At 40.9% G+C, this 16,235-nt stretch overlaps 1 protein-coding gene across 1 annotated transcript; it reads left to right on the forward strand.

Annotated features, from left to right (window-relative positions):
• The first annotated feature begins 1,990 nt into the window (after positions 1-1,990).
• Nup205 (nuclear pore complex protein Nup205) lies at positions 1,991-8,088 on the forward strand. Its single transcript, XM_089254763.1, has one exon. The coding sequence runs from the start codon at positions 2,092-2,094 to the stop codon at positions 7,984-7,986; it is 5,895 nt and encodes a 1,964-aa protein (XP_089110889.1). The 5' UTR covers positions 1,991-2,091; the 3' UTR covers positions 7,987-8,088.
• The last annotated feature ends 8,147 nt before the right edge of the window (positions 8,089-16,235 follow it).

A 16,235-nucleotide genomic window follows, 5' to 3' on the forward strand; every position in this document is an offset into this window, starting at 1 on the left:
ATATTCACCAAAAAAACAAAATATGCACCAAAAAAGTGGTTAAAAATTCTAAAATATGTAAAAGTGAGAAAATATGCATTTGAAAATTAAATAGCCTCAAAGAAGCAAACATGTTCTTAAAATGTATATTTTCAATTACTCAGTGCATACTCACTAGATAAAAAATTTCATACAAATAATTTCTATACGTTATTTATTTAGAAATTTCTAGTTTCTAGTAAAGGGTGGATTGGTTACCAAATTAGTGCGGCCAGGACAGCAACTAGACACTTTTTCAGGCGGGCAAGAAAGTATTTTGGTGCCCACATGTAACGTAGAAGAAACAGTCAACGGGTTCATTCGGCACCCACTTCCGTCCAGCGCCCGGGGGAGCAAGACCCGCCTGTGCCCCCCTAGTTGCGGCGCTGAGTGATGCTCATTATAATTCATTATTTCTTTACAGAGCAATTGGTTCGTCTTTTTTTCTTTAAAAAAACCTGTGGAAAATTTTAATATTCGCTCTATCTCTTAACGAGGATAAAATAAGCATTTTTTTTTTGTCTGGCTTGAGCAACAGATAGGAATTGCCAATTCATGTGCATTTTTAAAAGCGATACTAATTCGAAAAATATACAAATGTGACTGACCTTTCGTTAAACTTCAAAAATATTCACTTATTCTGGGATTCTTCAATTTTATACATTTGTGTGCATTAACACTGAAAAAGGTCAAAATTTTGAAATGCACTTGCACGTATGCATTTTGCATTTAATCCGGGATCTAGTTATGAAAAACGTTACTCATACTCACCCGATAAGTTGTCAACAAAGAGAGGAACAAATATTAATGGCGTAGTAGCTGTTTGTGAAGTAGAACCGTCATAATCTGCAAAAGTAATACGTCGAGCTTATTTAATGTTACCGTCCATTATTTAATTTTTTGCCTTCATAATTTCCTTATTTCCGACCAGGCGGAAAGGGAAGTAGGATGACAAATGCCAAAAAGCTATACAGTACAATAGTCGGGGACTGAAACGTCTCAACATTTTGCTCCAAATGACACCAAACAGGAGAACGGTTGGTAACCTTAATCATGATGGGTTCTTATATCGGGGATCAGAGAATCTGTGAAATCACGCAATTAGTGAGAAAGATGCAGTGAATTCCTTGATACGCATTTTGAACTGAAAAAACAAAAATGGATTTCAAAATCTCTTTTTTTTTTAATATTATAAGATAAAAAAATATTAAATTGCGTTACAATTCTTTAATGGAAAAAGAAAAATACAGGTGAATCCCGTTTCAAGGAATACCGTTATAGCGAAAATCTCGTTTTAACGAACACTTTTCTAATCCTCCCCCCAGCTAAGTTCACGCAGGAATAATGCAAAGACCTGGAATTTCGTTTTAACGAAGGTATTTCTCTTGAAGTTTGTTATAACGTGGATTTGACTATAAAAGAAAGTGAGAAAATGATTGCATTCTGCATTATTCAACGATAACGGATATTATTAGATCAATATTTAATATATTTATTAAAACAATGATTATTTAATAATAAAATGATTAATCATTACATGTGGAGTCTCATTAAAATATCATCGGATATGTGTGTATAGTTACTGCAAATTTTTTTTTTTAATTTCTTCTCAAATAGCTTCATCTACAATTTGAAATTGCATGACGTCATTTGTGACGTTTCCGAAATGGACATGACGATATTTATGACGTAATTTTTGAGACATTTTATCACTCCGAAAAAAACGTTTTTATTGATATCAAGCGTCAATTTGGTATGCAATACAAGTCGTTGGCAACTATGCTCACTCTTGGCAGCATTTTTTAGCGATGTCCCGTATTTATTTCGAGAAAATATGGTCATAAAAGTATTCAGAACTCCAACTTCCTTCAATGGGTTATGGTCAGGGACCGGGTTCGTTCTTCCCTTTATCTGAAAGTTTGTTATCTAATTTTGGCAACAGCAGCGAAGATTCGAGTTGTTGAACGACGCATGCGCAGAAACCCGGCACGTTTTTGTGTAAACAGTATACCGGCATATCCGCGCGATAACAGTGAATAATATTAATCGGTTTGTTATTTTAGTTATATAGAGATGGTGGCGGCAGTGCCAGATAGAAACGTGGCCCTAAATTCAGGCGGCAGCGTTTTGTGGGCGCCGTTCAAGAGGTTGCATCACATCATCGAGAACGCCGTCATCCGCAAGGACGTCGACGCCATCCCCGAGCTGGAGGCCGCCCTCAAATCGCACAGGACGGACTTCCTATGCCTTCTGAAGAACCCTCCCAGGAACCCTGTGCACAGGGAGGTCCTCACGAAGGCCCCCGCGCAGGGCATAGCCATCGCCGGCCAACCCGGACTGAAGATGCTGTCCCAGCAACTGGTGGACGAGGCGCTCATCATCAGCGACATGTTCGAGCTGAACGAGCTCAGCGCCGTGGAGCTGCTGCTGGCCGGACAGCACCAGCAACCGCATTTCCCTGGCCTGACCCGTGGCCTGGTGGCCGTGCTCCTGTACTACGATGGCCGCAGGTGCCTCGTCAACTCCCTCAAGCTGCTTGTCCAGGCCAGGGAAGGCAAGACCTGGACGCTCGGACTGTCCCAAGATGCCACTTCCTTCATAACTTCTTTCACGGATCAGCTGAAGGAGGACGGGATGATGATGAGGGTCTTCGATCTCATCGAGTCTATGGATATTGGTAAAGAGCTCGACTCACTCCATAAGAACCGTGCCCTGGGTAGTCCACGCTATCGGAAGCAGGTCTCCGACCTGCTCAGCGAGATAAAACAGTCTCTCGCTGAGATAGTCTTTAACTGGTCCTGCCAGGGACATTTCACTCATGACGAGACGATGCGGTTGCTTGGTTACTTAGCAAAACAGACCTGTGCCCGAATGCCCATCGAAGAGCCAACCGTCATCTTGGCGATCTCTTTCCTGTATGTCATTGACGTGAGTTTTGCCGAAGAGAACAGTATGATGGATGCCACTTTCCAGAACCTGAACTTGATCCGGGTGCCAGAGTTGTGTGCGGCGATACACAAGGAACTGTTCATTGCAGATGACACCTGGAAGAAACAACTGTTCAAGAGTATTTTCCAGTTTGCTTGGGGTCTGAGTATCCGGATGCTGCTGCAATGTCCAACATTTAACACCGATTTTGGTGAGGTCATTGAAGATGACGAAAGGTTCACAGAGACCGCTATTGAGAATGGGGCGTTCGTAGGGCTCCGGATGTTTTTCGTGAACAATGCATGTTTCCGAGAAGAAGAATATTACCTGAAGCGTGTCCATAAACTTATCACTGATTTTATCGTTTACATGCCGATCAAAGTGAAGGATATGAGAAACTGCGGCGATGAATCTGCAAGGATCATAGCGGCAAATGCTAGAGAAGGACTGGAGCCACCTGCACATCTACCGATGCACTTCCAACATTTCTTGCTCCTGATCGCCGATCTGTATGCGGGTAATCCGCTTGGTCTGGACTTGTCAGCAGAATATTGGTGCTGCATCGAGTACTCTGAACATTTTTCTCACAGAGTCGCCCAACGGCAGGTGACACTGAACAAATTTGTCAGGTCGTCTGGAGATTTGTTGCCCGCCGCATTGTTTGTGCCTTATCATGTCATGCTTAAGAGTCTCGCCAGCACAAAATTGGGAGCCCACCACTGTTTCAACATGTTGAAGTCTAATGGGAAGTCTTCGGTTGGAAGTTCTGCTAATCTTGCCTCATGGGATCATTTCTTCACAACATTGCACAATTATCACCTGAACTTACGTGAGGGGCTCTCCATGGCTCCTGATTCGAGTTACAACTATCGCCACAAGATGCTTACCAGGGGCATCACTCCAGAAGAAGTGCAGGGACTCATAGCTGTCTTAGAACTGATCGCTCAAGTTGTTCGTCTTGATGATATGGCGAGGATAACCCTTGCGGAGAATCCAGAATATTCCCCATGCGCTGTTATTCTTGGGCTGGTCACATGTAGCGTTTCGCACACTCTCAAGGCGGCATTGATTCAGTGCCTCGCTGCTTTTTCTATATCGTCCGAACTAGCCCATCACATCTGGTGCTCTCTTGAGGACACACAGGTCATACCAACCATGCCGACGACATCTCAGTATTTTCCTAGCGGCGTGCAGACCGAAATAGAGGAGGTGGAAACGAGACACGAGGAGTATCCCGTCACTCTTGCGGTCCTCGAGCTATTAAACTTATTGTTGGATCATCCCTACCATGCTCACATGGGAGCCGGCCGTAGACTCCTGGGCCTGCAACCCTACCTTGACTTTGTCCGGGAGAAGATATTCCTCAAGTGTAACATGAGGGCATACAAGAATGAAGCAGAGAAGTGGAAGATTGTTGTTGGTTGCCTGGAGATCATGCGGAAAGTCCTGCGCTCATACCATGTTAAGTCTGACAGCTTGAAGATGTTCCACTCCCGCCAGAATGTGTCCGCTGACATATCGGCAGCATCAAATAATCACCCTGGGTTTTCCATAATGGCCGAGCTGTTGCGGGACAGTGGGTTCCTGAGGATGGTCCTGTATGTGCTCAGTGAAGGCATGAAGCTCTTGGACATGTACTGCTCACATGGCAGCGGACAGACGGAAGTAGAAAATGCCACCAAGTCAGCATTGGTGTTGATATACGAGGCAGTGCAAAGGCAGGGCGACTTCCTGCAGCTTGTCCGGGATGGTGACTGCAGCCTCCTGGTGACCAGTCTGGACAACCTGCTGATGAATATCAACGTCCAGGGCAGCCACTATGAAAACTTGCTGGTGATCTCAAAGTATGTATCGTATTGCACTTTCATCCCAGGTCATTCCCTGTTGGCATTGCAGATACTGCATTTGCTGTGCTCATCAGGTCAGATCGCAAAGCACCTCGCAGAGATCTATGAGGTCGACTCGAGCGAGAGTGAGGTAATCATGCATGGTTTTGTTGAGTGTCTGGAGGCTGGTGGCGGCAGCACTCCAGACTCTGGTGAGAGCGAGGAATTTGAATCAAACAATGCTTCGGGCTCCATGTTGTATGGCCGTGTGCAAGAACAGTGCCTGCAGCTCCTGATGAGCTGCCTGAGGTTTTCGCCACCAAACCTGTCATACTTCCTGCTCGGGTTCAACCGGAGGAAGCCGATACAGCAGACTGAGATACAAGAGCCTGGAGTGATGGGTTCGCCGAGGACTTGCCTGCATGCAGTCATTGCCTTACTGGATGATGGGATCAAGTATGGACCTGATTCATTGCCGCCCGTATCCTCATCTGCATTGAGCCTAGCATATCAGTTGGTGTACACACTGTGTGCAAACAAGGACACGTCGGGTCCTGTCCTCAGGTACCTACGATCCACCCATGATTTCTTCTACAGACACCTCCAGGCACTGCCGTTCAGGAATGGGGGTAAAACCGGCAGGGTGAAGGTCCTCTCCCAGATGTCATGGCTATTGAAAGCCATTGCAATTGAACTTAGGGTTACATCTGCTCACCAGCAGCGCTCGCACGTCCAGCGGCTCATCTCAAGTTTCCTAGATGACGGGCCGATGCCAAATGGCAGCAACTCAAGTTTTTCTGCATTCACCATCGTCAGGCCAAACTCGGAGCAGATGAAGAGGAAGCTGATGCTGATCTTCAACAGCCTGGATTTCTCATCAACGGCCGTACCGAACCTCCAGTGCGAGTGTTTTGACATCGGCTCCCTACAGAAGATCTTCAGGGAATGTGAGACCAGGGATCCCGACAGCGGCGTCCAGCACATCGACGTCGGGACACTCAACCTCATGCTGAGGGAATCCATACCCAGCGCAAAGCATGGTGTCGACTATAACCAGAGGGAGTATGTGCTGCAGCAGGAGGTGTTAACTGTCCTCCAGTATGCTGCTCTCTACAATGATGCTTGCCAGGCAATCATCGTGAAGAAGCATGCGTTTGGGGCATGGTGCCAACTTGCCGAAATCCTCTTGCTGGCATGCCCGCTGGACATGTTGAGCCATGACAAGAAGCACCAGGTTGTGCTTGAGATATGCCGTGAGCTCATCCACAAGGTCCGGGAGGAGACGTTCCTGTCTGATCTTATGCCGTCTGTTTCCAGCGTTATCCTCTCTCTCACTGTCACCCTTCGTAGGAGTGTCGCTCCTCTGCGCCCAGTTGCTGACATGCCATTCCTCTTCCCGGATGCTTCGGAAGGTTCCTCTGCATTCGCAGTGCCCTACAGGGCACAGCAGCCACAGACTCTGTCAGTGGTTCATCACTCTGCACTGACAGCTGTCCTGAAGGCTGTGTTGGATTGCCTGATCCACACAGAGAGCGGTCTGCAGAGGATACGGGCAAACTATTATACAGCACTGTTGAACTTACTGTGCATTGCGCAGAGACCCTGCGACAGGACCTGGAATGTCCGGTCTGACATTGAAGCGGCTGTCCTCGATCAGGAGACGGAATTTCGGAAGCTCCGCAAAGAATACATGGACACTATCATAAGTTATGGCGACACAATTGTGGAGATTGTTTGCAGGGACGCGTGTACTGCCCATGACATAACGAAGATGCTGTCGCTATCAGTCCTTGACATAATCTTCACATTGGACAACCAGCAGCGGTGGCTGAACTATTTTGCTTCCAAAGGTTACCTGTGCCACGTCCTAGATAGCCTGGGTAAGGATTATATCAACTTGCAGGAGCTGTTTGGTGGAGACATGGCACCCTACAGGGTCTTCTACCTCTTTGAGTCCAAGCTGGCACTGCTGACCAGGCTGTGCAGCAGTGAGGCAGGAGCCATTCTGATGCTGAGGAATGGTGCTGTTTCGAAGATAGCTGAGTGCAACGTCTTCGATTTGAGACCTGACACCCACTTCAAAAGAGACAGGTCGAGGGAGACTGAGAACTGGATGTTGCCGGATATCACGACATGCTACCAGCAGCTGCTGAAAGCAGTGATGAGTTTCCTGCTGTCGCTGATGATGAGCCTTGGGCTGCAGAACGTCGACGTCACACTTCAACTCCTTGAAGTGATTGGAGAGAACACAGATTTCTTCCTGAACGTGCTGCGTAACCGGTCTGTGATGAGCGAAGCATCCGGCCTCCGGGAGCTCTTCCTGGTGATTGCCTTTCTGTCGAGAGTCCTCCTCATCGGCAACAACCTGCTGGATGATCCTGACATCGTCGCGGACATAAGACTTGTCGAAAACAAGGGTAAGTTCCACCTCCTGCAGCAGCACCTGCTTGCGCTGTTGCCGTGTCTGATGGGCGAGATGACCTCGTCAGAGTGGGTTAATACAAAAGTGCCTGCTGCCGATTCAGATACTAATGCTGAGTCAGAGCTGAAGTTGCTGAAACTGAAAGTCGCTTCACATATCCTCGGCCTGTGTTGCAGGGCTGTTTCGTCAACAACCCCATCGTCCCTACAGCCGAATTTAGTATCGGGTCAGTTTCCTGATCTGAGCCTTATCGTGAACCTGCTCAGTCAGCTGTGTGGGCAGCTGCAGAACTGTGTCAGGAGCCATAAACTATTACTGGGGAAGATGCAGTCCATTGTGACTCTGACGACGGATGAGCTCAATGAGTTCCTCCCCAACAACGTCAGCATGGAGCTCACCACGGCGCAGGAGAGACGAGAGATCGCCAGGGAGTCCCTGTCCTCACTGCTGCAGGAGAAGATGAAGGAGTTTGGGGTCCTTGTCTATATGATTGAATGTTCAGCTTTCATACTACTCCGCCACCTGGAATATAATTCCATGGCAGCCAGAGAAGCTGCTGCGTCACCTTCCACCCACAGCATCATGATCCGACCGCCAAGTGTTCGGGGACTGAAACCTTTCCCGGACCGCGTCTATCTGACTCACAACGAGGTGACGTTGTTGTTGTCGAGTGTGTTCTTTCAGGAAATCCAGTCTGTCGTGCAGCACATCAGCAGGAGCAAGTGCCAGACCAGTTTCCTTGAAGCCGTTATTCACCGTATGAAGAGGATAGTCAAGTTCGGAGAAAGGTAGCTGATGTGTGTTACCGAGGCAATGTACGAGAATGTTTACGCTTGAAGTTTTTTGGAGGTTTTTTTTGTAGAGACGTTCGCTAATAAAACAGTTCATTTTGTATATTTATATAACGGCTGATGACAATCGCATAATCTGTGGTCGTGATTAAATGGTGAATTAACTATTTATCATTTTGCAATATATGTCTTATGGTAAATGTGATAAATCATTATTGTCACATAATTCAGCTGTTTATATGCATAATCACCAATCGACTCTGTACGTTAATTTATCACTTCTACCAGCGATTAGAGATTTATAATCTTTGGGAGAATATTCTCTGGAAGGACTACTTTTACGAATTGGTGGGGAATATTCTTATCAATAATAATAAGAATTATTCTCGATAAGAATATTCTTCAGTTATTTATAATAGTAGCCCTTCCAAAGATTATTTTCAAGAGTATTTGTAATAATATCCATTATCATTAATAATTTTTTGAATAACTTGAGAGTAATTCTTATTATTTTATAATAAGAATATTCTCTGGTAATTAGTAGTCCTTTGAGAGAATATTCTCTTCCCTTCAAGAGGACAGGGAATATTGAACTTTTTATTTAGCCCATAATATTAAAGTTTAAAAGCAAAAAAATTGAACCAGCATGGCTGAGAATTGCGCTAATTGCGAAGAAATGTGATTGACACAGAATGTAAATGTATGTACATTTTGAAGAAAACAACCGTTCTGTGTCTTCTCAGAATGAATATGATTGTATAAGGATAGCTTCCTTTACCAATCAACTTTGAGTTTCACCCTTTGCTTTGGACTAATTTCTGAAAAATTTTAAATGGAGAATATTCTTCAACTAGTTGAAGTTGTCAGGGGGAGGGGGGGGGTTATATATAATTATACCAAAAATTGTTTTGTTGTGAATGTTTCAGAAATGAAAACTGATTTATATTTCATAACAAACAAAATTTGTAGAAAAATTCAAATGAAAAATGAATATTCTCGATTATTCTTTAATTTTTAAATCCAGTAGATATGTGAGGGGACAATATCCTCACCTCAAATCTCTATCAGCGATCATGCATAACATCCAAACGTTCTTGGTAAATTTGGTGCTTGGTTAAATGCTAAAAATTATCACGTATACTGGTGATTACACATTGTATAATAATTTATATATTATTACCTAATTATATATGAAATTATTATCTATTTATATATTCAATTATATTATTCATACCCAAGTGTTGTTTTAAATTAGATAAATGCTAAAAATATTATTTTTAACTGCAATTATGAGTAATACCCAAGTGTCATTGACGAATGTTAAAAAATAATCAGTTTTACTGGTGATTATTTAGGTATCTATTTATAAGATATTGTTGGGCCTGAAATCCTATACAAGAGGATGATGCAGCCGAGTTAGGTCGTGCGCACATAGTGCTGCAACCAAGAGGTACAGGATTGTATAATAGGGGCTAGTGACAAAAACAGTTGAGACATCTCAACTTGAGCAAACCTGTTTGTTTTCACCTCCATTGTTAACATTTTGCTATCTTTCTTTTAAACTGAGCAAAACTCAGGTCTATTGCTGTCAGCAATTTACAACCGAGTGAGTTGTATCGGAATAAGTGTGTGTACCTAACAGTCTGAGTGCAAATCTAGTGTTGTCTGATTTTTCAGTGCTGCCATCTATATTTCTCCACCCAAATTAAATATTTCACACTTATTAATAAACTTAATTACTTAAATATTAATCCACCCAAGGATTAAATATTTGTACCATTTATAGGTTGTTTTTGCAATCTGCTGATTGGTCTTTTCTTTCTCCCCCCCCCCCCCAGCTTTTCTGTGGAGTGATCATCATCATCACACCCTTACATTTCATAACCCCTGTGGCCATTTTTTATCCATCTTTTACTATGTGTAGACATCTCTTCCTCCACCCCTATGCATTTTTTCCCCCAGTTGTAATTCTTGTAACCTGTATCTCTTCATTTAGGGAAACATTGAACAGAGTTAAAAGATAGTCGAAGACCCCAAAGCAGAATGTTTAGCACTGTTCTGCAACGAGCCCTCAGCTGACTGGAAATGTTCTGCGGTAAAAATCCCCATACATGTAATAATGTTTTTTTGCACTTTTTCTTAAAATTCTTCCAAATTGTCCCGCAGTAGCGCTAATTGTTCTGCGACGTACATCACAGATTTTGGCACTTTCTGCTTTGGGGGTCAGTCGAAGACGTCATCAGCACAGAATTTAAGATTGGGATTATGCATAATACCCAAGCCTACCTGGTGAATTTTATAAGTACTTGAAATTTATCGCTTTTGCTGATGAATATGTATTATATCTTGGGGAATTTGGCAAATTTGGTAAGTATAAAATAAATTCCCTAATGAGTCTTGGACGTGTGAATATAGTCGGTAAGGATGGGACGAATAGTGATTTGGCGAAATGCTGAATATTCTGCTAGTCTTGGCTGAATACCAATTTTCTTAAAATTCATCAAAGTTATAAATAAAATTGCCCATTTTTAATTGAAAATAAAATTGGTAATTTCAAATTATTAATTCAAAAATAAATTTCAAAAATTTATTTGATATTGAATTGATTATTTTAATTTTAATTTTTTATTTAAATAAATGATAAAAAAACTGGTAACCAAAAGATTTTTGTTGCCATGATATGGACAATCAAATTTAAAATGCTGAAATGAATAGCTTCAAAATTGTTCAAATGAGAATATACAGGAAGATGCGAGTGCTGATCTTTTTATTTTCCAGCGTGTAATGCAACCAACACCAGCTTTAGTCTACTAAAGCTAGTGTTGACACAACCCAATCGAGTTCATAAGTGTTCCCCATCCATTTGTGATTTGGTCAGCTCATTTCTGAGTCTGATACATGAAGATGGAAAAGATAATCTCTCAGTCCGTTCAGCTTGATGAGTCTCGCGCTGAAAGAATGCACGTTCTGAAAACATAGACTACCTTTTTTTTCCTGATGCATTTTCTTTTTTGGCTGAACTTTTCATTTCATATGAAATGTTTCTAAAAATTTCAGAAAGAGAGGCATAGGTACATCTGAAAAAAAAATTCTGAGGTGGACATGAGTTAAACGGACCCTAGTGACAGTAATTCTGATGATGATTAGTGTGAAAATTCAGCTCACAATATAGATATTTTATGTTAGTGTGTGCATGCATATCATTGAAAATGTTTGTTAGCTCAATCTGTATTCCTTATCCAAAGCAGAAAAATCACGAAAAAATCTTCATTAGCTGGAAAATTTGTAAGCCAAGGTATTCGTTAGCAGCCGTATCACTGTGCTTACAGAATCAATTGGGTTTTCCAACACTTGTTACAATTTTACATCTGATTAAGAAAATGTCAACCATTATTTACCCAAGTATTAATGCATCATAAAATTTACGACTTGTTTTTCTTCTCTAGATGTTCTTTGTCCCTCTCAATATCTCAGTTGGAATCCTTTTGCACAGAAAGGAATAGGTTCATGTCACGCAATAAAATATAATCAGTGAATTTTTAATTTATGCAAAATATTCCAATTAATATATATATATTTGTAATTAGTTTGTTGTGCTAAGATTTACACAGATATTCGGCCAAATACCTAAGCAATATTTGGCCAAACCGAATATAAGGCCAAAGGGCTGAATAATGAATAGCAGCTGAATATTCGTCCCATCTGTAATAGTCGGACCTTGGCATATCTAACTCCTATTTAATTAATTTTACATTTTTTTTCAAATCCTGTCCCTGTGTGAATATTAAATAAAAACTTGTTAAATCAAAGAATTTTCTAACTAGGAGTTCATTATATCAAGGCCCAGTTTCAGAATTTTTAAAATAGTTATTTTAGAAGCATTCAGAAAATTTTTTTTAAATCAGAGTTCATTATATCTGGTTCAGACCCTGGTTCACAAGTATGGTCATTTAAATAATCTTATGATGGCAATGAGACTGATTCATCATATATTATTAATACGATTATTATTATATTATTAGATTATACATTATATTATTAATATAATGCATAATAACTGGCAAATGTAATGAATTTAGTATGTACGATTTATAACATTTACCAACGTTGCTTGGGTATTGGGCAAAATCACCAGTAAAAGTGATAACTTTTTCAGCATTTGTTAATTTTACCTACAACTGCTTTGATTTTGTGCATGATAGCTGGTAAAAGTGATGAATTTATCAAACTTACCAAAGTGGTTTGTATGATAATTCATAATAACCGGATTTATCACATTTACCATAACATATTCATGTATATTTTTTGACACAATAATTAAGCTATGGGTCATTTTTGAATTGAAGCAATAACGCGTGAGAGCTAAGACACCATTGACAATATGAATTGAAAATGGTGCTAAAAATATGAGGATAGCACATTGATTTGAAAACATTCCAGTTTTCAACTCTTTCAAAGTTTTGAAAGAGCCAAAGAGCTATAAGGTAGACTATTGGCGAACGAAAAAAATCTTGCCTAATAATTATTACTACAGTAGTATAGTACAGTATAACTAAGTTCTGGGATTTTTTCTGCATTAATTGTGAAGCTTTTCTCATTCTGGATTTTCATCGATTCTGGGGGTTTTTCTCATTAATTCTAGATTTTCACCAATATTATGGGATTTTTTTCTCTCCCATTAATTTTCATTGGTTAGTAGATATTTTTCAGCATTCCTGTATATCCTGTGATAATGCATAAATCATTGGATGCCAATTCCCCCTCCCCACAAAATGCAGTAAAACCTTTCAGTTTGGGCACCTCTATATCTTAGAAACCTCTCTACAACTGGACAGTTTTGAATGGAATCAATCATAACTCTATAACACACTATGTCCATAATACTGTGACTGTAATCTCAAACAACTCTTTCTAACTTGGACAGATTTTAATGGAATCGTGGGTGTCTAACTTAGGTTTCACTGTAATCGTGGCAAATGTGCTCAGAGTCTGATAAGGCCCTTATACAGTATAAACGAACCTGTCAGAAAACAGGGAAGCAATGACAAAGTCACATAATGACACTACAAATATGCCGTATACAATTTGTTTGTCATAATTTCACATCAAGGAAGCAATTAAAATCACCAGGGAATGTTTGAGCAGCCCACAGGTTATTATCTAGAAGCGATTGGAACAGCTCCATCTATTTTACTCTTTAGTTCTGTTTCTCTATTTTTTGTTCATGAAAGCACATGATTTACTGTATAAGGAACCACTTTTTTCCCAAAAATAGGAGGGAATTTCTTATACATGGATAGTGTTATAGATATATCTATTCAATCCCCCCCCCCCGCCCCTTTTCCTCAAATTTTTAACCTTTAATTAAACTATTTACCCTTACTTTCATTTGTGATAATCAGTAACACATTTCCAATTGTGTGTTACTGATTATCACAAATGAAAGTACGGGTAAATAGTTTAAAAATTCATTAAAAAAATTAAAGGAATTGGTATATTTGAATGCGGTTTGCGTAAAAAGTTATTCTCGCGAAAGGGGAATTTTTCTCGGTACAGAAAAAAAAAATTCAAGTTTTTGTCGATAGAGGACGCTGCACGAAAGCAAATAACTAGAAATTGATCATCATGGTCGCACTACGGTCATTTTCTGCACACGAGGGCTAATTAGACTGACCTACGATTGCCGATTCCGAACGGCGTGCTTGTTTTTATACTCATCGAGAGGTTGGTGCCTGGTGCGCTAACCACTCGAAGGGGGAGGGGGGGCTTCCTGCGGTAGCAATTTTTTTCTATGGTCATGTCGCTGTTTCTGTTGTACCCCTGTGTCAGGAAATTTTGACAAGGACGAACTGGGTATCGAACTCGCGACACTTCTAAACATCCTTTGGTACTTTAGGCGAGTACCTTATAGACCTGGGCTACCGCGCCCAAATAAATAACTGGAAATATTCCGATATTGGCATTATAGTGAGAGAAATGCTATTGAAGTTTTACCTCAGCCACCAATCGCCGGCTGAAGATTAACGAACGTTTCGGACGCAAAAGACATTGACAAAGTTTCAGTTCAAGAATTCAGTGGCTATCTTTCGTGCAGCGTCCTCTATCGACAAAAAAATTTGGAACTTCTTTCCTAACAAAAAGAATCCTCATTCCTCTTCGTGAGAATAACTTTTTCGCAAACCGCATCCGAATATATCGATTCCTTCAATTTTTATGAATTTTTAAACTATTTGCGAATTTATGGGACACCCTATGGATAAATAGCGTTTTCCACGATAAATAATCATTTCGTTGAAACGCAAACGCCTTTACTTTAATTGAAAACTGAGAGAAAATTTTCAAAGTCGATTGCAATGATTTCTTTGATTCGCAATGTAGAAATTTGCAACGAACCTGTTGTTGTTCATATGAAATTGAGATGAAATGTGTTGATATATATGCTGTGTATATCAACACATTTTATAAATTATAATTGAATGCATATCATGCTTATACCGAGGACCAGCGGATACGTTAAATTAGTCAATGATTGAAAAAGATGCAGTGGATTCCATGAGATGTGTTTTGAACTAAAATAATTCATTTCTAAAAATCTTTCCCTTTTTTCTTTCTTTTTTTCCCGAAAACTATAAATACAGTAGGCTCTCACTAATCCAGCACATATCAGACCAGGGTGTGCCGGATTATCGAAATCGCCTGATTACTGGAAGTCAATCGTAAAAACCATTTAACAGAAACCTATTTACAAGAGAGCTTACCGGGCTACAGCCCGATGTGGCGAATTTGAGGAATTAGTGGCCAAAAAAAAAAATTAATAGAATGGGTGAAAGGTGTGCAAAAAGTGGGCAGCCCACAAGTGGCATAAACCCACCTTTGACCAGACAGCGAGGAACCAGGTCTGTGAGTGACCAAAATAGTGACCTAACGAGTGCATACATGCAGGTGATTAAAATAGTAACTTAGAAAGGAAAAAACAAGGTCAGTGAGTGACCTAGAGAACAAGGACCTGCTCAGAGAGTGACCAAAAAAATTACCTGAAGTATTTGCAGGCATGTGAGTGACAGAGTTTGCAAGGATGTCAGTCACCAAATAAGTGACAGAGTGAGGCACCAGGTCGATGAGAGACCTAAAGAATTTGCAAGCATGTCAGTGACCTAGAGAGTTTTCTAGCATGTCAAGTGACCAAAAGAATGACATACAGAGCGAGACACCCGGCAGGTGGATGATCAAAAGAGTGACCTAGAGCGCGTGCAAGCATGTGAATGATAAGAGTGACTTACAAATAAATACAAAAGCAACGCCACAACAGGCAAAATGCCCAACGAGGTGGCTGAGAAAAAGATGCCCATAAAAATATGGATGCCATATATTTCAAAAATACAGCAACCCAATTGAAAATGCAATTAACAAAAATTATAAACAATATATACACGTGATAAATATCATACAATGCCCATATAGAATACTTATGGTTGTCTTATTCTAAGTATGGATAGCTTCTCGATTTACCCCAACATGTTTATCGTATTTCTTTTTAAACGTGTCAATTGTGTTACAATTTACTGCCTCCGGGGGTAAGCTATTCCATTTATTAACAACCCTATTAGAGAAAAATTCCCTGCGACACCATAACCTTGCATTGTCCCTCACCAATCGATACTGGTGTCCCCTTGTAAAAGCAGTCGATTGGCGGTGTGCTAATAATTCATGGTCCATCCCATTGAAAATTTTGAGACTTGGAGGCTAAGTGGGCTATATAGTCTAGGCCGGCAAATTTGAGAAATGAGCGGTACAAAAAATCAGGCTAGAATGGGAGAACGTGACAAAACGATAAATATACGCCTCTGCTATTGACATAAACTCCTGCGCGCAAACGTACAGTCACGTTTTCCTCTTCTTTGTTGGAAGAAAACCCGCCCTCTACAAAATCCGGATTACTGGATGAGCCGAATGAACGCATGGTCGAGAATTATCGATTCTACTGTAACGCAAATAATTATCTGCGTGAGTGGTAATCATATAAAAGGTCCTTGGAAAAAAAATACCGGTGTACGCTGGGGGAGGTTCCTCCGTGGAATAGCAGCACTGAATATTAATGTCACGGAAAGAGCATTTGTGCATTTCTAAAATTTAAAACAAAATAATGAGCTCAATGCATGAATAATGAGCAAATGCATTTTGTTAATTATCACAAGGGCTGTCTCAACAGCATCATGGCCTATATATATATAGGTCGAAGGGATATTCCAG

The sequence above is a fragment of the Pholcus phalangioides genome, unplaced genomic scaffold, assembly GCF_987345545.1.
Source record: "Pholcus phalangioides strain wild (caught in Gottingen) unplaced genomic scaffold, Ppha-v1.0 ptg000042l_1, whole genome shotgun sequence".
Classification (NCBI taxonomy): Eukaryota; Metazoa; Arthropoda; class Arachnida; order Araneae; family Pholcidae; genus Pholcus; species Pholcus phalangioides.

What these genes read in the sequence shown, in the direction of transcription:
- Nup205 (XM_089254763.1), top strand. Translation starts at nt 2,092, where the DNA reads ATGGTGGCGGCAGTGCCAGATAGAAACGTGGCCCTAAATTCAGGCGGC.